The 26,613-nt window shown below is 46.5% G+C and overlaps 1 protein-coding gene across 1 annotated transcript in view; it reads left to right on the forward strand.

Moving 5' to 3' along the window:
* Positions 1-529: 529 nt before the first annotated feature.
* The window catches only part of GLRX3 (glutaredoxin 3), a 46,956-nt gene continuing 20,872 nt past the window's right edge, over positions 530-26,613 (forward strand). The window contains exons 1-4 of the mRNA XM_073546379.1: positions 530-690; positions 15,172-15,280; positions 21,225-21,299; positions 24,744-24,945. Of these exons, the coding sequence (XP_073402480.1) occupies positions 626-690; positions 15,172-15,280; positions 21,225-21,299; positions 24,744-24,945 (451 nt within the window). The 5' untranslated portion in view covers positions 530-625. The remainder of the gene's footprint in view (positions 691-15,171; positions 15,281-21,224; positions 21,300-24,743; positions 24,946-26,613) is intronic.

The following is a 26,613-nucleotide window of genomic DNA, read 5'->3' on the forward strand; positions in this document are numbered from 1 at the left end:
AATGTGGTAACAGGTTTGTTACGAAGGCTCCGCCACGTCTATAGGCCGTTGCGTTTTCCAAGCTTGGTGTGAACGGGTGACAATGCTCCAGAGGGCAAAGAAAACAGACCAGCAAGAAAGTAACGGGACACTCACCGCATGACAGAAATGGACAAAAACTTTGCAATGGACATTGTTCACATGACTATGAGTGGGGGCGCTATTGTTACCCCAGAAACGCGTCAGTCGTTCATGGTTATTATGTGAACCTTTTCCATTGCAAATGGTTTTTAACCATGTTTGGCAGGCAGTAAAGAAGATTCCGCTATTTTACTCCTTTTCCGCTTTACTAGCACACTTATTTATTTTTACAAGCTCTCTGCAACCTTACTAATCTAGAAAGATAACACAACAGTATTACTGGGGGTTCAGCAGAAGGGTCTGCACGCTCGTGCACTGCCTCGTCCCCCGACCCCGCACATTGCGCAGCCGCAGTGAACGGCAGTGACCTCCAGGCAGACAGCGCACATCAGTGGCTCCGCGCTCGGCCAGCGATGTCTGCCTGTCAGGGGCACGTGATCCGGACAGACGCTTCTAGTCTCCGATCGATAGCTCGGCGCTCTTGTGTCCCGTGGTTCCCGGCAGCATGGCGGCGGTGCTGGAGGCCGGCTCTGTGCGACATTTCGAGGAGCTGTTACAGAAGAGTGATAAGTACGTGTGTGAGTGACGGGGGTATGTGAGGTGACCGGCAGTGTGCTCCTGGGGTCACCTCCGTGCACTGCAGGGCTGGTAACATCGGAGGCCTCAGTGATAGATGAGGGTCAGTGTACTGCAGGGGGCCACGCATGTGGGGGCTCCATGTCTGACCCCTGAGCACTGTGGCACTGCAGATCCCAGTATGACCTGCCTGATAGTCTAGGAATACTGTGTACTATGCTGCACACCCCCAAACTGACTGCAGCACCGTGTACCCCGGGTATAGCCCCCCCACACTGACTGCTGCACCGTGTACCCCGGGTATAACCCCCACACTGACTGCTGCACCGTGTACCCCGGGTATAGCCCCCCCACACTGACTGCTGCACCGTGTACCCCGGGTATAGCCCCCCCACACTGACTGCTGCACCGTGTACCCCGGGTATAGCCCCCCCACACTGACTGCTGCACCGTGTACCCCGGGTATAGCCCCCCCACACTGACTGCTGTACCGTGTACCCCGGGTATAGCCCCCCCACACTGACTGCTGCACCGTGTACCCCGGGTATAGCCCCCCCACACTGACTGCTGCACCGTGTACCCCGGGTATAGCCCCCCCACACTGACTGCTGCACCGTGTACCCCGGGTATAGCCCCCCCACACTGACTGCTGCACCGTGTACCCCGGGTATAGCCCCCCCACACTGACTGCTGCACCGTGTACCCCGGGTATAGCCCCCCCACACTGACTGCTGCACCGTGTACCCCGGGTATAGCCCCCCCACACTGACTGCTGCACCGTGTACCCCGGGTATAGCCCCCCCACACTGACTGCAGCACCGTGTACCCCTGGTATAGCCCCCCCACACTGCTGCACCGTGTACCCCGGGTATAGCCCCCCCACACTGACTGCTGCACCGTGTACCCCGGGTATAGCCCCCCCACACTGACTGCTGCACCGTGTACCCCGGGTATAGCCCCCCCCACACTGACTGCTGCACCGTGTACCCCGGGTATAGCCCCCCCAAACTGACTGCTGCACCGTGTACACCGGGTATAGCCCCCCCACACTGACTGCTGCACCGTGTACCCCGGGTATAACCCCCACACTGACTGCTGCACCGTGTACCCCGGGTATAGCCCCCCCACACTGACTGCTGCACCGTGTACCCCGGGTATAGCCCCCCACACTGACTGCTGCACAGTGTACCCCGGGTATAGCCCCCCCCACATTGACTGCTGCACCGTGTACCCCGGGTATAGCCCCCCACATTGACTGCTGCACCGTGTAACCCGGGTATAGCCCCCCCACTGACTGCTGCACAGTGTACCCCGGGTATAGCCCCCCCCACACTGACTGCTGCACCGTGTACCCCGGGTATAGCCCCCCCACACTGACTGCTGCACCGTGTACCCCGGGTATAGCCCCCCACATTGACTGCTGCACCGTGTACCCCGGGTATAGCCCCCACATTGACTGCTGCACCGTGTACCCCTGGTATAGCACCCCACACTGACTGCTGCACCGTGTACCCCTGGTATAGCACCTCACATTGACTGCTGCACCGTGTACCCCTGGTATAGCACCCCACATTGACTGCTGCACCGTGTACCCCTGGTATAGCACCCCACATTGACTGCTGCACCGTGTACCCCTGGTATAGCCCCCCCACACTGACTGCTGCACCGTGTACCCCTGGTATAGCCCCCCACACTGACTGCTGCACCGTGTACCCCTGGTATAGCCCCCCACACTGACTGCTGCACCGTGTACCCCTGGTATAGCCCCCCACACTGACTGCTGCACCGTGTACCCCGGGTATAGCCCCCCCACACTGACTGCTGCACCGCGTACTCCGGGTATAGCCCCCCCCAAACTGACTGCTCCACCGCGTACTCCGGGTATAGCCCCCCACACTGACTGCTGCACCGTGTACCCCGGGTATAGCCCCCCACACTGACTGCTGCGCCGTGTACCCCGAGTATAGCCCCCACACTGACTGCTGCACCGTGTACCCCGGGTATAGCCCCCCCACACTGACTGCTGCACCATGTACACTGGGTATAGCCTCCCACACTGACTGCTGCACCATGTACACTGGGTATAGCCCCACCCACTGATTGCTGCAAGCCCCCCACACTGACTGCTGCACCGCGCACACCGGGTATAACCCACTCACACTGACTGCTGCACCGTGTACACTGGGTATAGCCCCCCCACACTGACTGCTGCACTGGGTATAGCCCCCAACACTGACTGCTGCACCGTGTACATTGGGTATAGCCCCCCACACAGACCACAGGGCTGTGTGCCCTGAGTATAGTCCCCCACACTAAAAAGCAAAAAAAAAAAAATTTCAGCTCACCCTTGATTAGGTCTTGATGAACTTGAGGAGAAGCACGGAAACGCGTCTCTGCCTGACGTCGGCGTAATCACTTGAGAAGAAAAGGAAATCCCCAGCTTCATCCAATAAAATCAAAGAAAAACTTTGTGTTCCATATTTAAAATAAAATGCTGCCAGAACATATTGGACTAGTTCAAGGAAGGGTGGTGGTAACTACTGAACGCGTTTAGAACACATCGTGTGTACCCCGGGAATAGCCCCCCCCCCCACAGACTGCAGCGCTGTGTACCCCAAGTACAGACCCTCACTGACTGCAGCGCCATGTACATCGCGTATAACACACACTCTAACTGCAGTGCTGGGTACACCAGTTATAGCCAGGCCTGTGGAGTCGGTAAGCGACAGTTGCGACTCCGACTCCTGGATTTTATCAGGCTCCGGCTCCTTCGTAAATGGCCAATTCATAACAACAAATTTACTGTTGTAAAATATTAAACATCGTGCTTATTCAGTTTCTCACCAGTATATAAGTAATCAGACCACTTAGAGCAAAAACTACATTTATTAGAATACAATTAGAATATAGCAAATAACTTTTCTAAACTTTTCTAAACTGTAAGTAAATATGCAATAAACACTTTTATGCAGTTAATAAGAAGAAATCTATAAATTTGTCCTCAGGAAAAGTATTGCCTCTGTCAGATCCTCCTTCATGGATGCCTTCAAATCTGATCTAATTATTTTGAGAGCAGAGAACAACCTCTCTACACTAACTTGTGTTGGTGGCAAAGCAGTAACCACTCGGGCAACATCTCTGACAATGTCAGGATACAGAGGAATCGCTTGTTGCACTGTTATTTTTGATGAACGGTCAAATTTCTCAATTTCTTTTAGTGCACATGAAAAATTCTGCTGAAATGTACTGGCTGTGTTCCTTGATGGGGATGACTCTTCATCTATGCGGGAACGCTTTGCACGGTCCTTGTGATCCAAATATTTTTCGAAATTAAATTCTTCATCAGTTGATGATGAGGGTGAAGATGTGGCAGGACGACCAAATTCTTCTTGTTCCTCCTGACTGTTCTGCAACCCTTTCATCCTTACTGCTATTTCAAACAGAGCTTCTTTTCCTTTACTTAGCTGTTGATCATCTAGAAGAATCCGATGCATTGGGTCTACATAAACAGCTGCCAAAAGAATGTTATTTTGTAATAGTAGCTCCTCTCTCCGTTTCATTGATGTAGCAATGCCACTTGCAATTATCCCTCCTCTTTTGGGACAGGCGAAACATCAGGTTCTTCCACTCCTTTAAGAAAATACCTGGAGTTAAGTCCTCTGCTTGTAATTTTTTAGTCACTGTAAATGGGTGCTCTAGCAATTTTTCCAGCTCAGTCACCTGATTCCACTGACTTTCATTTAGCGTCAGTTGAGGGTTAGCCATGTCTACAAGAAAGGTTTTCAGTTCAACCAAGCGCTGAATCATTAAGTAAGTACTGCCCCATCGTGTGGCTTGATCAATAATTGCCCCTTTTCCAGCACGTCTCTTCAAAATTGAGTCAACTTTAGGGGTTCTGGCAACAGTAGCCACTTTTCTCACCTTGCCAATTAGTGCAGCAGCATGTCCTTCTTGCAGACTGTCTCTTATAGCCAGCTGTAGCGTATGCACAACACAGCGCATGTGATGAATGAAAGAACATATTGACACAGTTTCAACAAGATCATCTAAACTATCATGTTGCTGTTCATCTGAAGCAACTTCAGTTTGCTCCTCAGTTACAATACTGTGTTCCTCTATTTCAAACATTTCTGTGTCTGTGGACCCAGAATGTTCTTCTAGCTGCTGGTCACCATCATTACTCTCATTCATTAGCTTAATAGTACTTATATTAGAAGCATTGTCAGTTACGACAGAAAGAACTTGCTCTTTTTTAAGTTCATAGTCTTGCAGAACCTTTTCCACCAAGACCTGGAGAAACTCACTGGTGTGATGAGCTTTGGTGTCTTTTACTGCCAATGTCTTGGTAACTATTTCATTTTTGTCACTAACAAATCGGACATTGATGGCAAAATAGTTCACTCTGTGACGTGTGCAGGCATCCATTTTAAGAAACAGAAAGCGTCCCTTGAGAGTTTTTTTAAGTTCTTCCTTTTGTTTAAAAGCTTCTTCGATTACTAATTTTCTAATACTCTCTCTCCAGAGAAACACCAAGCTTGCGGGCCATTTCCCCATTCAGACACATAAAAGCTGGTCGTGAAAATAATGAAATAGGCACACTATCCTTTACAACAAGCTCTATGATCTGTTTTTTAAATGTATCTACTGTCATTGTCACAGTAACTTTGTCACTGACAAAATATCTTGCAACTGATGGCTGCAAAGTTCTCTGCTCCTTTGTTTGGCTGGAAGAGCTGGGCACTGGTTCATTGGTTTGGATGCAGTCTTTCTCATCCACTGCTTTCAGTACTTCTGGATGAAAGCGCTGTAAATGTCTCTTTAGATTAGAAGCTCTGGTAGGAACATTTTTATCTTTGCCTGAATATGCACTCATCTTGGCTTCACAGCATTTGTTTTCGTCTGGATCATTTGTCATACACTGACAGACATAATGTTTTCTATCTTGAGTGATGGTGAAATGTTCAAATACAGCTGATTTAATGTGATGCTTCCTTGACATTCTCAGGTTTTTAATTCTGCATTCACAAATCAAAAGACAAATGTTTTTCCTAAAAACAATTGTACAAAATTATTGCCAGGTCGTACAACTGATATAGTGGTCAGTAATACTGTTATTATTCCTCATGTACTCACAGTTAACTGATGCAAAGTTTGTTGAAAGGATAATACTTCTTACAGTCTTCCTCTTCTGAGTAGCAGGCAGCTGTGAGATGCTTGGAAGACGCACATCTAGTATGATCTAGTCTAGAGGAGGAGCTTTACTACTAAGAATTTGCAACACATTTTCACTTTCAGTTTCATACATTGTAAGTAGGGGGGTTGGGGCAGCATGAGGTTAACCAAGTATAAGATTAGATAAGGGCAGTGGAGAACAGTGACACACAAGTAAAGGCCCTTTTACATTTAGCGATGCACCAGCGATCCGACCAGCGATCCGACCCGGTCAGGATCGCTGGTGCATCGCTAAATGATCGCTAGTGAGCTTTCACACAGAAAGATCTCACAGCGATGCAGCGCACGATACTTACCATTCACACACAGCGATCCTGCGTCCTCCTGCCCGCCTCCATGCGTCGCTCGTCGTCACAGCAGGAAGTCTCAGCAGGAAGCGCCCGACGAGAAATGGAGCCGGACATTCTCGCGCGATCAGCGATGGACAGCGGGGGAGCCGGTCGCTGGTAAGTATCACACATAGCGATATCGCTAGCAATATCGCTATTACGTCACAAAACCAGTGACGTTTTAGCGATATTGCTAGCGATATCGCTTAGTGTAAAACCCCCTTAAGAAATGTCTCTATCTCCAGCAGAACTGCTTATCACTGTTGTTCATAGTTTGATAGAAAATATATATTTGAGTAACATTTATAAAATTCATATGAAAGTTCAATTATGAAATATTAATACATTTTTTTTTTTAAAGCTGGAGTCGGTACATTTCTACCGACTCCGACTCCAACCAAAACTAACTCCGACTCCGACTCCACAGCCCTGGTTATAGCCCCCCCCCACACTGATTGCAGCGCCGGGTACACTGGATATAACCCCAGTAGGGTCGGGTACTGGGTATAAAATCTTTATCAGGTTGGATTCTTCCAGCATTTCGGTAGAAAGTGTTTTTTTTCTGGCAGTTTTGTTGAATTTTTGAGCATATATTCTGTGATTGATGTGATTTGCAATGTGAAAATTCCACAGTGCCCATATGTGAGACGTACAGGGTTTTTCCCAATATAACAAGTTCTCCTACATTTCATGGCTCACCTCGGCATCCGACCTATTGGACTGCCAGGTATCTCCAGAACCCCAAGGGACCATGTCAATCCTGAATGGAGTGGAGGTCTGCATGCTCATATTGTGTGGGCGTGCTGGAAAAAGCCAAGTACAGTATTTGATTTAAGCATGAGGCAGAGGCCGCGGATGTGCACCGCCACGCAGGACAGAGCTCTGCAGAGCCCCAGTCTCCGGATCGCAGGGAGTCCTTACAGTCCCAAAGGTCAGCAAGTTATCTCCTGTGCTATGGACAGATGATAACGTGTGGAATTGGGAATAATCCTTTAGTTATTGCTGCTGTGTAGAATTTTGAATTGATTCATACTGACACCTCAGAGGATATCAGACTCTGTTAGGCGATGCCTCAGATGGACGTCACTGTATATTTATTTATGATTTGTGGCGAGCTTTATTTAAAGGCACATTTTTACTTGCATGACTTTTATGTAAGGAAATCAATTCTACTTCTGCTTTAAACCAGAATTTCTCCATGTCGTGTGCAGTTTGTTGCGGTTTTCAGATTTTAAAGAGTTTTTAGTAGCGTTGAGCACAGTGATTCGCAGGACCCCGGTTCACCATTCACATCTGTATTATGTGGCCGCCGCACCAGAACTTTGCGAATCTCCTTCTCTGTGCCGGCCTCCCCATCTCCTCTTCTGATTAGTAGGCTTGGCACAGCGCAGGTATGACATTGTACCTGACCGATTAATCGGAAGCGGAGCCGGGTATGTTGGCAGATCAGATGAGCACAGTAGTTTGGTCTGTGTCTGCTTGATCAGGGGTCTGCAAATCTTTTTGCTTATTTCCTAGCTTTTATCAATTTTTGCCTGTCAACAGAATAAACACTAATAGATTGATGGGGGTCCGACCCTTGAGTCCCTCAGCAGATGTCAGTATCGGGAAGTCCTGTGTAAATGGCCATTATTGCTGTATTCACTGCTGAAAACAACATAGAAGTGAACAGAGTAGTGGTCACGCATGCGCACTGATACTCTCTGTGCGTTACTAAGCGCCACATTGTTGAGATCATTGAGGTACCAGTGATCGGAACGCCAGTGATCAGTAAGGTGTCCGTGTGGTTTACTAACCAAGTACAAACCCTATGAGTTGTCCACTACTATGATGTTGTTGACCTGTCTTCTGCACGGTCACAGAGCATGCCCACAACACTCTCCCATAGCCAACATAGGGCTCTGCGGACTGGAGCCCTGAGTGATTTGTTGCGGTTGTGACGTCACCCCTACAGTCTGTCAATAAAGACACTTGGGGCAGTGGAGAGGCAAACTGGACCTGGGGAGGGGCAGGAACACATGAGTATATTATTTTAACATGATGGTAGAATGAACATTTTCTTCTGTTGCTATGCTAACTCATGTGCAGAATACAGGCTGCCATTATTCTTAGTCTATTCTATGGGTGCAAACTGTTGTATTAGTATTTGACCAAGCAAGCGCTACTATGTCTTTAACTCTTTTTTGCACATGAACACTTTAGACACAGACTAAAGGCCCCGTCACACTAAGCGAGATCGCTAGCGATATCGCTTAAGCGTCACCGATTTTGTGACGTAGCGGCGATATTGCTAGCAATATCGCTATGTGTGATACTTACCTCCGACCGGCTCCCCTGCTGTCTATCGCCGATCGCGCGAGAATGTCCTCAGCCGTTTCTCGTCGGCTGCTTCCTGCTGGCGCTGATGAGCGATGCGTGGATGCAGGCGGGAGGACGTCTTCATCACCGCGTCTGACAGGTAAGTAACGACCGCCGACCGCTGCTGCATCGCTGGTGAGATCTGCCTATTTGGCAGCTCACTAGCGACCATTTAGTGATGCACCAGCGATCCTGACCAGGTCGTATCGTTGTCGGGATCGCTGGTGCACCGCTAAATGTGACGGTACCCTTAGAGAGCAGGAGGAGTGGGCATTGTGAGCGTGGGCATCCCCCCTACACACCATATAGTCTGTGGTTTCCGCTGACTATAATCTCAGGGGGCCCTCAGTGTGATGGAAAGATAAAGAGCAGCTCTATAAACAAAGGCTACAGCTATAAATAAAGCCCCCCATACTCCTTACATAGCCGTCATTTGGCCGGCAGCTATCTTACCCGACTCCTCCATACACCGGAGTGCTGAGCCTTCCTTTGTTTTTTTATGAAAGAGCCACTGCCACAAATATCTGTCGTTGACTTTTCACCTAGAGAACAAAAGGACTATCAGTTCGAAATTAGACATGTTGGGTCCTTAGTGCCCTTTTTCATCATCTGTCTGGGGACCCCATACACATTAGGGTATGTGCAGACGTTCAGTATTAGGCATGTCCGCTGCGTCCAAAGCGCTGCCCGTTTTTGAACGCAGGTGATTCTGCAAGTGTTCATTGAACCGTGCGGAATCACCGCGTCCAATACATTGTATGCGTGACATTTATCTTGCGTCTCTGCAAGATAAATTGACATGCAGCGGTCTGGAAAGACGCGCCACATGTCCTTCCCCGCAGGGAAGCCACGGACGCCGGTGCACGCATAATGGGCGTGGAATTTCATGAAATCCCATCCACTATGCTGTAACATCTGGCCGTTGCGGATGTACGGAGCGTCCAACCCGCAGCATTTAATGACCGTGGGAACATACCCTTAGGCTATTTTCACACGCACCGGTTTTTGTAGCGTTTTTTTTTTTCTTGGCAGTAAAAACACTGCACATAAAACAACTCTTTTCTGTGCTTTCTTTGGTATGGAATACACACGTGATTCGTCTACAGTTCATGTTTAATAGATTTTATTCATGGAAAATGCAGCAAAACCTGTTTTTTCTTTTTTTTTTTTTTCTTTTGTGGCTTCTTTGCATTTTCTCAATACTTTCGTTGTGTGAAAAATCTCTCCAAAACTGCTGACAGAATTGACGTGCTGCAGATTTGATAAAGGCTGCAGATCTCAAATTCAGTCGGCAAATAATAATAAAAGAGCATGTGCGTAAGATTTCTGAAATCTTATAGGTTTCCCCGGTAGCTTCTTATTTGCATAAAAAATAGCCCGAGGGTACGTGCACACGTTCAGTATTTGCAGCAGAAAAATCTGCTGCAAACACTGGAGTGTTGAAAGGAAAAGCGCTGCATGTGAACAAAGCCCTGAATGTTATCCTCACAGGTTCTGCCGACGTTAGTCTAATGTTTATGGGGGCCTTAAAGGGGTTGTCCACTACTCGGACAACGCCTTCTCAATCCCTATGTTTCCCCCCAGTAAGGTAATAACACCTATACTCACCTGCGGCGTCAGCACTGTCTCTCCCAGGTCTCCCTGCGACCACTGTCCTCTCCTACTGATGGAATTGACATCCGGGGGAAGTATGACGGATGAAGGTGCAGCTCTCGCTTTTTCTGGATGTCTTGATTTTTCTGAAGAAGGGAAGAGTGAAGCCAGTGCTGATTGGCTGCAGGGATTGCGTGACATAATGCCATGCGAGCCCCAGGAGAGTCAATGCCAACACAGCTGAGACGGTGCCTGCATCAGAGATAAGAATAGATGTTATTATTTTACTGTAGGGAGACGGGGATTCAGAAGGGCTTGTCTGAGTAGTGGACAGCCACCTTAAGCTGCAGCTAATTTGTGCTCCAGTGCATCTAACATAAGAGCAAAGCAATTTTGCAAATTATCTTGTTTAAAAAATAAATGTATCCCACTGTTTTGTGATTTCAGCTCATATACAGACTAATGTCTCCATGGTACCAGACTACAAATAGTCGTCTGGTACAAAATGATGATGAAATTAGAAAAAATTACCCAAAGTCTAATAAAAACCAGTGCACACTGTCTGAAAAATGTAGTACAATTCACTAGACATGGAAGACACTCTTCTCTCTTCAACCCCTCAGGGTATGTGCACACGATCAGGAATGGCTCAGTATTTGTTCAGGGTTTGACACAGGTGAAATCTGCACCAAATCTGCATGTGAGGTCACTGGCAAGTCACCTGCGTTTTTGATGCGTTTTTCCCGCATGCGTTTTTGATGCGTTTTTTTGTCACTTGAAATAAAGCTATTTGAAAGTTGGCTTCTGGGAAGGAAAAAAAAGTGATTTCCTGTTTGCAGATATATAGGGATATGTGCACACCGTCAGTAAACGCCGTGGGTTGGACGCTGCGTTACATTCGCAGCGTCCAGCTATTACAGCATAGTGGATGGAATTTCAAGCTATCCCATTCCCGCTATGCGTGCACCGACGCCAGCGGCTCACCCGCATAGACGGACATGGGGCGCGTCTTTCCAGACAGCAGCATGTCAATTTATGTAGCGAAGACTAATCATCTCCAGTGCATAAATTACTCATAGACTTTAATTACATGCGGTAAAACCGCATTATCTTCCTAATCACATGCGTATTAAGTGCGGGAACACAGCTTACTACGTATGTGTACTAATTTAAATAATGGTCACTCTTGTGATACTGCCGGACGTACATGACACAGGAAGTGGAGGAAAGCCCAGAGAGAGGTCCCCTCCTTTTTAATAAATAATAATAAAAAAAAAATAGCGTGGGGTGCCCTGTATATGTGTTAACCAGCCAGAGTAAAGCATATTACTGGGACTGGTATTTCAAGCTGGCAAGGATCCAATATCCATGAACCTTACCAGCCTGATAATACCAGGCCGCAGCAGTCTGCTTACCTTGGATGGTTAGCAAAAATAGTGGGATCCCCTCTAAAAAAAAAAAAAAAAATAGCATGGGGTCCCACTATTTTTGCTAACCAGCTAAGGAAAAAGCAGACAGCTGCGGCCTGGTATTGTCAGGCTGGTGAGGCCGATGGATTTTGTTCCTCACCAGCCTAAAAATAGCAGCCCGCAGCCGTTCCACAGTTGGTGTATCCAAAGATGCATCAATTGTGGCACTTGCCCTGTAGCGGTGGCAAGTGGGGTTAATATTTGTGGGGTTGATGTCACCTTTGCATTGTCAGGTGACATCAAGCCCACGGATTACTAATGGAGAGCAGTATATAAGACTCCGATCCACTACTAATCCTATAGTTATATGGTAAATAAAGACACAGCCAGAATAAAGTGTTTTAATTGAAATAATGACACAGATTCCTTTACTAGATCTTAATTAAACCATACTTGCTGCATCGCCTATTCCACCGACGCCCTTGTCTTCTTGAGGAGAATTAAAATAAAAAAGCAACAATATCCTTACCTGTCTGCCGAGAAGATATACATACTGTCCTGCTATGAGTCCAGCTCTGCTACATTTGGATGCCATTGGCTGAACGGTGTCATTATGCCACCATTCAGCCTGACATCCAGAAAACAGCAGAGCTTGAAGATGATCACCGTAGATAACTCGGTCCCCGGTGGTCACGTGCACTGAGGAGGGGGGAGCAGTGACCGTAGATAATCCCGTCCTCGGCGGTCACGTGCACTGCAGTTCTCGCGATCAGCTGATCAGGAGGACTGCAGTATACGTGAACTTCCGGCTAAAACAAGGTACACCATTATTTAAATTAGTACACATGCGGAGTAAGCTGCGTTCCTGCACTAAATACGCATGTGACTAAGAAGATAATGCGGTTTTACTGCATCTAATGAAAGTGTATAAGTAGTTTACGCAGCGGAGACTGAGCGTCTCCACTACATAAATTGACATGCTGCAGTCTAGAAAGAGGCGCCGCATGTCTGTCTCTGCAAGTAAGCCGGAGGCGTCTGTGCACGCAAAGTGGGCATGGGATTTCTTGAAATCCCATCCACTATGCTGTGACATCTGAACGCTGCGGATGTACACAGCGTCCAACCCGCAGCGTTTACTGACCATGGGAACATGCCCTTAGTTAGTATATATAAATAGGTTCTCCTACTTTATACCATCCTTAGATTTTAGAAGGGTCCCTTGTTATAGTGTGTACAAACGGCGAAGAGGACAATGTTTGACAACACCATTGTTATCCAAAGACTGATGGCAGCGAGGTCACAGACACAAGCGATCTCGTTGAATTGCTTCCCACGTCACTGCTCCTTATACAGTATTTGGTGTCTCTGCATCTAGCATTTACTACACTTGTACCCTAGCAATTGGCCTATAACTATTTATACGCACATGCTTTCAAGGATAATTCCAACAATATCTTTACATGGCCAGTCCGTTCGTCCATTACCGAGAAATCAGAGTTTGAATTGTTATGCAGATGAAGCTGAAGATCTATGTTAGGGCTGAAGCCTATGTCACTCCAGCTGTATTCCCTGCCTCCTTCTGCTTGATTGACAGCTGTATTTATGCTATGTGATTTCTGATAAAAGAGCTGTCAGTCAAACGAGTAGGCGTAGAATAGAGCTGGAATGACAGAGGCTACAGATCTATCATAGATCTTTAGCCTAATTTGCATATCAATTCAAATGCGGGTTTCTTATTAATGGTGGAACGGCCTGGCCATGTAAAAGTATTGCTGTACTTGTCTATGGAAGAGCAGCATGCGCAAATAAATAGTTTAAGGGGTGAAATGCTGCTGACAGATACCCTATAATGAGTGGAGGCCTACTCTGACTTCCTACTGTATGATGTGCTGCGTGTCTACTACGTACGGTCCCTTGATTATAAGCAGACGACTGCAAAGTGTCCACCCACAGAGATCTTTAGCGATCAAATCGGGAATCTGGGCAATAAGTGATGTTTTCCTGCAGCGCCCCCCCCGCAGGGGAAATTACACATTACATAGCTCTTATTTAAATCATAGTAACATAGTTATTAAGGTTGAAGGAAGACTTTAAGTCCATCTAGTTCAACCCATATCCTATCCTAACCTTCCCTAACATGTTGATCCAGAGGAAGGCAAAAAAAACCCATGTGGCAAACAGTAAGCTTCACTTTGGGGAAAAAAATTCCTTCCCGACTCCACATACGGCAATCAGACTAGTTCCCTGGATCAACGCAATATTAAGGAAACTAGTGTATATACCCTGTAATATTATACTTTTCAAGAAAGGCATCCAGTCCATTCTTAAATTTTAGTAGGGAATCACTCATTACAACATCATATGGCAGAGAGTTCCATAGTTTCACTGCTCTTACAGTAAAGAATCCGCGTCTGTGAGTATGCTTAAACCTTCTTTCCTCCAGACGTAGAGGATGCCCCCTTGTCCCCGTCACAGGTCTAAGAGTAAAAAGATCATTAGAAAGGTCTTTGTATTGTCCCCACATATATTTATACATTGTAATAAGATCACCCCAAAGCCTTCGATTTTCCAAACTAAATAACCCCAAGTGTAATAACCTGTCTTGGTATTGCAGACCCCCTAGTTCCCTAATAAACTTGGTCGCTCTTCTCTGCACCCGCTCCAGTTCAGCTATGTCTTTCTTATACACCGGAGACCAGAACTGTACACAGTATTCTAAGTGTGGTCGCACTAGTGACTTATATAGAGGTAAAATTATGTTCTCCTCATGAGCATCTATGCCTCTTTTAATGCATCCCATTATTTTATTTGCTTTTACAGCAGCTGCCTGACACTGGCCACTAAATGTGAGTTTGTCGTCCACCCATACACCCAGGTCTTTTTCAGTGACTGTTTTGCCCAGTGTTTTACAATTAAGCACATAATTATACATCTTATTCATTCTACCCAAGTGCATGACCTTACATTTATCCCCATTAAAGCTCATTTGCCATTTATCAGCCCAAGCTTCTAGTTTACATAAATCCTCCTGTAATATAAAATTGTCCTCCTCTGTATTGATCACCCTGCAGAGTTTAGTGTCATCTGCAAATATTGAAATTCTACTCTCTATGCCCCCTACAAGGTCATTAATAAATATGTTAAAAAGAAGCGGGCCCAATACTGACCCCCTGTGGTACCCCACTGCTAACCGTGACCCAGTCCGAGTGCGCTCCATTAATAACCACCCTTTGTTTCCTATCCCTGAGCCAGCTCTTAACCCACTTACACATATTTTCCCCTATCCCCATTGTTCTCATTTTATGTATCAACCTTTTGTGTGGCACCGTATCAAAAGAAAATCATGGGGTTTTCTATGTATTGGTGGTCAAGACAGGTCCTCTAGAGAGTTGCTCTTTGCAACTGCAGTCCGTTCTGCCCATGAGAAAAGGATCCTGAGTAGAGGACCTCCTTTATTTATTCAGGATTCTCTAATATGACAGTGGATTACGGCACATTTTTGTGATTTTAATAAATGTACCCCATTAACCTATATGTTCTATTTCTACTTTCAGGGTTTTGCTCGTTGTACATTTTTGGGCTCCATGGGCTCCTCAGTGTTCTCAAATGAATGATGTTATGGCTGAACTGGCCAAGGTCCATCCCGGAGTCACATTCGTAAAGGTAAAGTACCGTCTGAAAAATAATGTTAAAGAGATTGTCCACCTTTCAGGACAATATTTATTTTCATGCTGTTGGACAGCTCGTCCTGATAATTCTTTTCACTCTTCTGTCTGAAATATTGTGGGGAGCCGTTTTGTGGTGAAATTTTCTTTCCATTTCCGGATTATGGTCCCATCAGTGCTCACTTGAACCTTCTGTAGTTTAGAAACTCTACTATAACCAATGCCATCAATATGTTTTGCAACAATAAGGTTGTGAAGGTCTTGAGACAGCTCACTGGTTTTACCCATCAGGAGATGTTTCTTGTGTGGCATCTTGGTAACGAGACACCTTTTTATAGGCCATCAGTTGAACCATCTGGTATTATTTTTCAGTAGTGCAGGATTGCTCTCTAATTACTGATAGTTTTCAGCTGCTGTTGTGACGTTCCATGGCTGTTTTTTCTCTGTGTCATTTCTCATTATTACACATTTAGAAATATATTTACTTAGCAAATTGGTGACATGTTCAATAATTGGGCAATGTTCCCACATTGCATTTTTGCTGCGGTTTTTTTTTCAATGAAAATTTTAAGCTGCTTACAAAATGACTATAAAACCAGATTTCCAAATATTTTTAGCTGTAAATCCAGGTATTTAATTAGATAAAAAAAGTCTCCAGAGATGGACAAGTTCTTTAACTTGGCCCAAAGTTTTCTGTAATATTTGTACTCTGTTATCCATCAGGAATGGACACTGGCATCTGGCAGACCAGGAGATGCTATGTTGTTGTAATGCTCTGCAAGTGGATGGACCATGTTGTAGATCGGATGAGAGATGATCTTGGTGGAATTAACTGGGACGATATCCTGAGACATAAAAATACACAAAGAAAATGGGAGACGTTTATTAGCATCCTGAATAGGACCTGTGCACAATATATACCGTATGGGAATAAACATGCGAGAAATAGGAAGAAACCACTATGGCTAAATAGAGCTGTAAGGGGTGCAATAAGGGACAAAAATAAAGCATTTAGCGAATTAAAGCAAGTAGGTAGTGATGAGGCATTAACTAAATACAGAAGATTAAATAAATTCTGTAAAAAGCAAATCAAGACAGCAAAGATTGAGACAGAGAGACTCATTGCCAGGGAAAGTAAAAATAATCCCAAAATATTCTTTAACTACATAAATAGTAAGAAACTAAAAAAAAGATAGTGTTGGCCCCCTTAAAAATAGTCTGGGTGAAATGGTGGATGAGGATGAGGAAAAAGCCAATATGCTAAATGACTTTTTTTCAACAGTGTTTACACAAGAAAATCCCATGACGGATAACATGATCAGGGATAAAAATTCTCTGTTAAATGTCACCTGCTTAAACCAGCAGGAAGTACGGCGGTGTCTAAAAATCACAAAAATCGACAAATCCCCGGGCCCGGATGGGATACACCCCCGAGTACTGCAGGAATTAAGCACAGTCATAGATAGACCATTATTTTTAATCTTTAAAGATTCCATAATAACAGGGTCTGTACCACAGGACTGGCGTATAGCAAATGTGGTGCCAATATTCAAAAAGGGGACAAAAACTGAACTTGGAAATTATAGGCCAGTAAGTTTAACCTCAACTGTGGGTAAAATCCTGGAGGGTTTTCTAAGAGATACTATACTGGAGTATCTGGAGAAGAATAACCTCATGACCCAATATCAACATGGGTTTACAAGGGACCGTTCCTGTGAGACTAATCTGATAAGCTTTTATGAAGAGGTAAGTTCCGGACTGGACCAAGGGAATGCAGTGGATGTGGTGTACATGGACTTTTCAAAAGCTTTTGATACGGTGCCACACAAAAGGTTGATACATAAAATGAGAACAATGGGGATAGGGGAAAATATGTGTAGGTGGGTTAAGAGCTGGCTCAGGGATAGGAAACAAAGGGTGGTTATTAATGGAGCACACTCAGACTGGGTCACGGTTAGCAGTGGGGTACCACAGGGGTCAGTTTTGGGCCCGCTTCTTTTTAACATATTTATTAATGACCTTGTAGGGGGCATAGAGAGTAGAATTTCAATATTTGCAGATGACACTAAACTCTGCAGGGTAATCAATACAGAGGAGGACAATTTTATATTACAGGAGGATTTATGTAAACTAGAAGCTTGGGCTGATAAATGGCAAATGAGCTTTAATGGGGATAAATGTAAGGTCATGCACTTGGGTAGAACGAACAAGATGTATAATTATGTGCTTAATTGTAAAACACTGGGCAAAACAGTCACTGAAAAAGACCTGGGTGTATGGGTGGACGACAAACTCACATTTAGCGGCCAGTGTCAGGCAGCTGCTGCAAAGGCAAATAAAATAATGGGATGCATTAAAAGAGGCATAGATGCTCATGAGGAGAACATAATTTTACCTCTATATAAGTCACTAGTGCGACCACACTTAGAATACTGTGTACAGTTCTGGTCTCCGGTGTATAAGAAAGACATAGCTGAACTGGAGCGGGTGCAGAGAAGAGCGACCAAGGTTATTAGGGAACTAGGGGGTCTGCAATACCAAGACAGTTTATTACATTTGGGGTTATTTAGTTTGGAGAATCGAAGGCTTAGGGGTGATCTTATTACAATGTATAAATATATGCGGGGACAGTACAAAGACCTTTCTAATGATCTTTTTACTCTTAGACCTTTGACGGGGACAAGGGGGCATCCTCTACGTCTGGAGGAAAGAAGGTTTAAGCATACTCACAGACGCGGATTCTTTACTGTAAGAGCAGTGAGACTGTGGAACTCTCTGCCATATGATGTTGTAATGAGTGATTCCCTACTAAAATTTAAGAAGGGACTGGATGCCTTTCTTGAAAAGTATAATATTACAGGGTATATACACTAGTCTCCTTAATATTGCGTTGATCCAGGGAGCAAGTCTGATTGCCGTATGTGGAGTCAGGAAGGAATTTTTTTCCCCAATGTGAAGCTTACTTGTTGCCACATGGGTTTTTTTTGCCTTCCTCTGGATCAACATGTTAGGGCAAGTTAGGATAGGATATGGGTTGAACTAGATGGACTTAAAGTCTCCCTTCAACCTTAATAACTATGTTACTATGTTACTATGTTACTATCTTCATATGACCCTGACCTGTACTTTATTATTAAGTGGAATCTGTCACCAGGGTTTTGTGGTATAATCTGTCAGCAGCTTGATGTAGGAACACAGACCCTGATTCCAGCGATGCGTCACTTAGTAGTTTACTGGGTACAGCATTGTGATAGAATCTGTTTTCTCTGCTCTGCTACAGGTTAGCAGAGCTTGAATGCTGAGCTGTGTATAACCCCGCCCACACCACTGATTGGCTGCTTTAGGTGTAATGATAGAAAGCTGCTAATCAGTGCTGGGGGGTGGGGTTGGACCAGAAGGCACGAGACACCTAGTCCTGTAGTGATCATCTGCTGATAAAACACTGAAACGGTAAAACACAGAATAATAATGATACATCGCTGGAATCAGGGTCACTTCCCCCTACATCATGCTGCTCTCTGATTACATAGCAAAAACCTGCTGTCAGATTCAAGAGTTATGTAGAAAAATGATTATACAAGATTTTGCACAATAAATAGACTGTAATAGTAGTAGTTTCGTCGACACGTTGCGATCGGTGCACCAGACTACTTGTATCGCCCCGCTCTCTTTCTAGGCTTCCATGCGTAGGAGGCCAAAATGGCATACTACAAAATACAGTGCTGACCCAAATGCAGTATCTGGCAAGCAATGGTATAGCTTTCAGGCTATGTGCCCACGTAGCGTTTTAAAACGCTCACTAAAAACCGCACTCCTTCCCAGAAATCGCACTTTTTTTCCCGCGCGATTTTGCCGCGATTTTCGCGTGCGATATTCAAGCACTTTCCAAGCGATTTGAAGCATCGCTTGGAAAGTGATTGACAGGTTGGTCACACTCGTCAAACATAGTGTTTGACAAGTGTGACCAGGTTTTTACTATTGAGGCTGCCTATGCGGCATCAATAGTAAAAGATAGGATGTTAAAATGCTAAAAAAAAAAATAAAAAAATCGGGGTATATTTACCTTCCGATGTCCCGTGCTGCATTCCCGGCCTCAGCGTTCCCAGTAATGCCTTGCGAGACCTGTGATGACGTAGTCTCGCGTTACTATAGCGATCTCGCGAGACCACGTCATTACAGGGCCTTGCCGCAAGGCATTACTGGGAACGCTGAGGCCCGGGAATGCAGAGCGGGACATCGGAAGGTAAATATACCCCGATTTTTTATTCTTTTTTTTACAGGGGTATGGTACCCAGGGCCTGGAGGACAGTCTCCTCTCCTCCACACCGTGGGTACCAACCGCACATGAGACGCTTAACTTCCCGCATGGTGGACATAGCCACATGCGGGAAGTAAGCGGTTCCCATGCATTCCTATGGGTGCGGAATCGCGGCAATTCTTTGCGATTCCGCACAAAAGAATGAGCATGCAGCGATTTTTTCCGCGATGCGATTCCGCAGCATTAGCACAGCATGTGCGGAATGCCATAGGAATGCATGGGGGGCGTTTTGTACACGATTTTTAAACGTTTTCGCTGCGTTTTCGCGCCGAAAATCGCGGCAAAAACGCTTAAAAATCGCTACGTGGGCACACAGCCTCAAAGGATTGAAAATAAATGCTGGATCGTTGGGGTTCTGTCCAATGAGACCGTGACTGATCCTTAGAATTGGGTTCTGAAATGCCCCATGGTAATGGCGGCCACCACTCGTTGGGATTGCTGTAGATCTCTGGCAGTGCCAAAGTGAATGAATGGCGCGTTGGCGACCGTGCGCGGCTTCTTATCTATTAGAAGGGGGGTTGCTCTGAGCACCAGGCAAGGATCGCAGCTGTCGGATCGCTTACGGTCCGCAAGTTATCACTTACGCTGCGGACTATCATACCTTCATTTCTTTTTTTTTTTTTTCCTTCCGTAGGACAGTCATGAGTTGCAGAAGGGTATTTCTGGAGTGGAGACACACTGCACCATGTGGTTTCTGTGTCGATCTCCGGCCATTTCTTCCCTTCACTCCCATTGCCTTGCCCCTCTTAACGCCACATTTCGACAGCTGGTGCTGCTCGTCCCGTGCATGCATTAATGGAGGGAAGATGGAACGAGGCTTAGTACAATAATAATATAACGGACAATGCAGATTCAAGGACTGGGGCTATTTTAAAGAAGCTCTCACGTCAATGCCAAACTGCCCTTTCCTGAAAGCCCCGCTCCTCCGCCTTCTGCCCGACTGACTAATGTTCGATCGCCTGCCGCCGTTTGTCTTTAATATAATTACCGAGCATTATCGCTCATTGTTCTGCTCAGAAACGAGCTGCGGCACGAAGGGTTAAGCGTAAAATTTTTCCAGACATCAATACCTTTATTGAAGAAATTCTCCTTTCCCCTCCCTTTTTCTTTTTTTTTTTTCCTTTTTGCTTCATAATTTGCAGAGAGCTGCAAATGTCAGTGTTGATGTACTGCCTCTCGAAATTAGTCAATAGAGCAAACAGCCAGAATTGCTGTGGGCAGAAAATAAGCACTGTAATCATGACATAACCGGGGTCAGTGATTTATGGATTTCAATATAGTAGTAGCTGCATATGATTGAAAATTTACTAGGTCACTAGTGCACCAAAAAATTTTTATTTGCAGCCTCGGGGCATCTTTTGAAATGTGCAACAAAATAAGAACCCTTGAACCTGTTTTGTCATAGTGCAGGCTCAGTGGATGACAGGGGCAGCCCGGCGAGTCTCATTTAAATGCAAATGACTCGCAAAGTTTTGCATTCAACTCCATTTTAAACATACCAAGTATCCCTGCGAGGGTTTTCTAAACGTGCCATAAAAAGGGACATGAAAATAAAATTACTTCAACATAGTATTTTTTTTTACCTCCTTTTTTTTTTTTCGTTTTCTTTTTTTATTATTTGAAGCTTGAAGCCGAAGCCATTCCTGAAGTGTCGGAGAAGTACGAGATCACCTCTGTGCCGACGTTCTTGCTTTTTAAGGTAGGAAACGCAACAGAAATGGATAATTTGTGTGTACAGAGCTCTGTATATAGTTGTATGTATGGTTGGACAAAGATTAACCCCTTCCACTACCTCCCAACATAGGATGTTCTAAAACAATGAGTCAGGGCTGTTAAGACGGTAAGCCAAACCTCCGACTCCAACTCCTCAATTTCCATGACTCCGACTCCCTCATATCAGGGCTGTGGAGTCAGAAAGCCAAACCTCCGACTCCTCAATTTCCATGACATCAACTCTGACTCCGACTCCACCAAAATGGGCTCCGACTCCACGACTCCGAGTCTACAGCCCTGTGTTGAGTACATGTTCTTGGAGCTGGCTTAGGATCTTGGCTTTCTGCACATACGGCAGGTGCCAGCTGTGTTATACAGCCGACGCCTGTCTGCCTACAACAGCAAATTTAGTGGTTAGCTCTGATCAATGCTGTCTAAACTTTAAATGCTGTTAATCATTAATTGCGGCATTTAAAGCATGCCTGCAGTCCTGCCTGACGTCCATCAACAGACCCCCTCCCGCCCACTGCGATGCTACCATGGGTTGGCAACTCCTTCTTGAAAAAAAAAATAAGCCCTCATTACTCTTGGAAGAAGTAAAGAAAAAGAGCGCTAAAAATGATTTAAAAAAAAAAAGTTTTTAATGCCTGCTCACCATCCACACCTCTGCTGTTTATTTTATCTATACACACGTATATTTATTCTATACATTGTTGTGGCATCCATTTACAGTATATTAGGCGCTGCCACATGGATATCTCCTGTGCCTGGTGGACCCCATTCACTTATAAGGTGTCACGTGAGAAGAGCCTCAGAACACTTTATTTGAAGCGTTAGGTCCATCATATCCAACGTTTTTTTTCTTAAATTTGTTCCAGTGCAGCTAGTTTGCGTTTATACTGTTCTCTATGCTGAGTGCAGCTTTGGGGTTTCCATCTTAATTTCCCGAAAAACAGGATTGAGACAGAGAAGCCCCTGACGGAGCTATTCAGTATAATGGAACAGATGGAGTCACTTTGGCCTTTTGATCTGGCAGTATTTTTTTTTCAGGCTGATACATTAGGACCATTGACTACTTTTCTGTTCAACTAAAAAGAAGGTCACTGCTAAAACAAGGCTAGACTGGCCCCCGTTTTCCTTATTATAATAAATGGTCCTGTCGGGCTTCCGTTCACTCCCATTTTTTTTTCGCCTTTACATGGAAACACCGATGCAGTGCTCAACGTGGAGTACAGGATAATTGTGAACTAAGCCTAAAAATAAACAGGTGTACGAATTATTGTAATTACATTTTTTCTGTCATTATGTGTCTTCAGCCACAGTGACATACAGCGAGCAAAGTGTGCCGTTATAATGCCATCTGTGCCCTACTGCGCAGTATCCAACCAAAATGAGAGCAGATGGGATTGTGACTGTATCATCTGACTACACCGGGGTAGTCTGTTACCATAGAAACATACAGGCATTGTAGCTACTTTCATTAATTTTAAACATGTTGGAGTAGAAGAAAATTGCTTGTGGAGGTGAAACTTTCCTGAAGTCTCGTCAAGGCTTCGGTACCGTATTTGCCCATAATTTAGTAGCAAAAAAACCTCTAAGGCCAGTTTCTCATTTGCGCTTCCGTGCGCAGCGACGGCCTGCGCACGGCCGCCGCTAAGCCCTGCCCCCTGCCGCGCCTCTGCCGGTAGCTCCGCCTCAGGGCGCATGACGCTGCATGTGTCATGCGTCCCCTATCTTTATCACTGAGGACGCAGGCCGTGCGCAGTATGCGTTTGGCGGCGCCTGCGGCCTTTTGACGGTTCGCCGAGCGCAACCAAATTGCAACAGGTTGCGTTTGGCGCTGGTCGGCGCACCGTCAAAAGGACGCAGGCGCCGCCAAACGCAAACTGCGCACGGCCTGCGTCCTCAGTGATAAAGATAGGGGACGCATGACGCATGCAGCGTCATGCGCCCTGAGGCGGAGCTACCGGCGGAGGCGCGGCAGGGGGCGCAAATGTGAAACCGGCCTAAGAACAACCTTGTTTGTGCGCTTTACACCCATATAAAAAAGCACCATTCCAAAACACTTGCCTCCCAAAATATGTAAGGGGGTGCAAACTAATGAGCCGAGTCCACGCAGAGCCGATGTTTTCAGCATGTCAGCCACGTGAACAGACACAATTTGCACTTTTTGTAACTATATAATGATAATTTTCCGTAAATCCTTTTTTTTGGTAACAATTCTATCTGTTATGAGCAGTTTCTGCGCTTTCTCTCCCGATTGGCATGGTGTTTTGTGGGTGTAGATCCCCCTCTGTTGGCCAGGATGGTCTATAACTTTTTTTTTTTTTTTTTAATTTTTTGCATCTTTTTGAACACTGAGAATCTTTTCATTTCCTCGTATACGATGAATTTTTTAACTCTTCAGTGGTCGAACGCGATGTCTTTACGAGATTGGCGGTTTGCTTTGTTGCTACACAGGGTAATATAAGGCTAAAAAAAGCAAACCGTTTTACCCACTCTTCCCTGGTCCAGCATTGAGTCTTTGCCACTGGTCCCTGTTATTGTCTGCAGCGCTGATATGATGGCAGCTGTGCAGCCAATCAGTTATTTGCAGCAGTGTTATGACATCAGTGCTGCAGACAATAACAGACACCAGGAGCAGCAGTGGATACTTGGTGCTGGACCCGGGGAGGGTGATTGATTGAAACTCAGTTGGCTTTTTTTTTTTATTAAACTGAAACAGAAAAAACACAGTCAATGCGGTACCCTTCCCATTAAATATTGGCACTGATCTTGAGAATAAAGAGGCGGCAGCACCGTTTCATAGCTTTTCTGTTGCCTAGTGGTGGTCCAAGCCAACCGCTGCAGCACGGCTCCATTCAAGTGAATGGCACTGGCATAGTCGGGTGGCCTGAAGCACAAATTAAGACACAGTTTAGCAAGCTGGAAATATCCCTTTAAAGGGTCCATCACAGGAAAATATATGGTAAGTGCAGGGGGCACTGAGAGAATCTTTCCCCGTCCATCAGCCCCTCATGCCCAGTACTATGCCAATCTCAGTGGGGCAGATTCACTAGTTCTGGTCGAAAAGAGGCAGCAGAAATTGCTCCCAGTATATCACATTGGTGCGTACATCTTGCTAGGTATGTTAGACACTTTTAATTATCGGTTCTTCTTGGCTGCACTGATCTACAGGGCCCCAGTTGTTGCAGTTCTGCTTTTTTTTTTCTTTTTGTGCCTTTCATTTTTTTTTCTTGTTCACCAATGTGATTTTGTGGTGACGGTCGTATCACTTATTACACCAGGGCAGCGATTCTGCAGCTGTTTAATAAAAGATTGACAAGTAAGAATGAAGGATGTAGCCCCCGAGACTTGCGTTCCCCTCTTGTAGTATCCGTGTTTGATGCTCAGGCTTCTTATCGTTCTGATCATCTGTTTTCTGTCCTAGAATTCTCAGAAGATTGACAGGTTAGACGGGGCCCATGCACCCGAGTTGGCCAAACGGGTCCAACGCCATGCATCAAACGCCTCTCCCCCAGCTACCTCCAACAGATCTCCGAAGGAAGACATCAATGTGCGGCTGAAGAAGCTGATCAACGTGGCTCCTTGTATGCTGTTCATGAAAGGGTCCCCTCAGGAGCCCAGATGTGGTACGTACATGGATGCAGCAGGAGAAAGGCTTGTGATGTATTCATCATTTCCCCTCTGCTCTTTGCTGACTTGTAACTGTTTTATGTGAGTCTGACAACCTTGTGACCTTCTGTGGACATTGGAAAATATCGTTGGGGGTCAGATCGATTACATATGGCATTAAAGGTTACAGTTACCCCATATCCATTGAGTTGGGGGATAACATGCCGATCGCTGAGGGCCCCGGCTGCTGGATCCACTAGTGATCTCAGGATCAGGGATTTAAATCCCTAAGAACGGAGCTTGAATGTAGCAGAGTTGTGCACGCTTGACCTCCGCTCCATTCATTTTCTATGAGGGTGCCTGAGCGCTGTGCTCAGCTTTCTCCGGCAGTCCCATTGACGATGAATGAAGTGGAGGTCAAGCGCTGCACTTCCGCACTATTCAAGACCGAGCACAGCACCCCAATCTCTGGATGGATATCGGACCTATAGCAATAAGCACGTTATCCCCGCTTAACTTGAATATAGGATTTTTTTTTTAAAATAACCATTTAATATCTGATTTTTTGGGTTTCCATAATGAACACCATGATAGATACACATTTATTAGAAATGATAGAAAGTAGCTTAAAGAGAATCTGCAGGCTGCCCTAGGCTGAGGCTTCCCCGCAGGCTGCCCTAGGCTGTGGATTGCCCGCGGGCTGCCCTAGGCTGAGGCTTCCCCGCGGGCTGCCCTAGGCTGAGGCTTCCCCGCGGGCTGCCCTAGGCTGAGGCTTCCCCCCCCCCGGGCTGCCCTAGGCTGAGGCTTCCCCCCCCCCCGGGCTGCCCTAGGCTGAGGCTTCCCCCCCCCCCCCCGGGCTGCCCTAGGCTGAGGCTTCCCCCCCCCCCCCGGGCTGCCCTAGGCTGAGGCTTCCCCCCCCCCCCCCGGGCTGCCCTAGGCTGAGGCTTCCCCCCCCCCCCCCGGGCTGCCCTAGGCTGAGGCTTCCCCCCCCCCCCGGGCTGCCCTAGGCTGAGGCTTCCCCCCCCCCCCCCGGGCTGCCCTAGGCTGAGGCTTCCCCCCCCCCCCCCGGGCTGCCCTAGGCTGAGGCTTCCCCCCCCCCCCCCGGGCTGCCCTAGGCTGAGGCTTCCCCCCCCCCCCCCGGGCTGCCCTAGGCTGAGGCTTCCCCCCCCCCCCCCGGGCTGCCCTAGGCTGAGGCTTCCCCCCCCCCCCCGGGCTGCCCTAGGCTGAGGCTTCCCCCCCCCCCCCGGGCTGCCCTAGGCTGAGGCTTCCCCCCCCCCCCGGGCTGCCCTAGGCTGAGGCTTCCCCCCCCCCCCCCGGGCTGCCCTAGGCTGAGGATTGCCCCCCCCCGGGCTGCCCTAGGCTGAGGATTCCCCCCCCCCGGGCTGCACTAGGCTGTGGATTGCCCCCCGGGCTGCCATAGGCTGTGGATTGCCCCCCGGGCTGCCATAGGCTGTGGATCGCCCCCCGGGCTGCCCTAGGCTGAGGATTGCCCGCCTCAGGAACGGTTGGTTAAGACATGGCAGATTTTTCTGGAGTGAATTCGCTGTAATACTTGTATGTTAGGCCCGATTCACACTTGAGTGTTTCTATTCTGATTTTCATGAATAGAAAATCACGTATTATAGCCTACACTTTTTTTTTTCTTTGCTAATGAATGGTCTGCAAAATGGAAAACGGAGACGTCC

Source organism: Dendrobates tinctorius, unplaced genomic scaffold, assembly GCF_039654945.1.
Source record: "Dendrobates tinctorius isolate UK_male_01 unplaced genomic scaffold, ASM3965494v1 ptg000147l, whole genome shotgun sequence".
Classification (NCBI taxonomy): domain Eukaryota; kingdom Metazoa; phylum Chordata; class Amphibia; order Anura; family Dendrobatidae; genus Dendrobates; species Dendrobates tinctorius.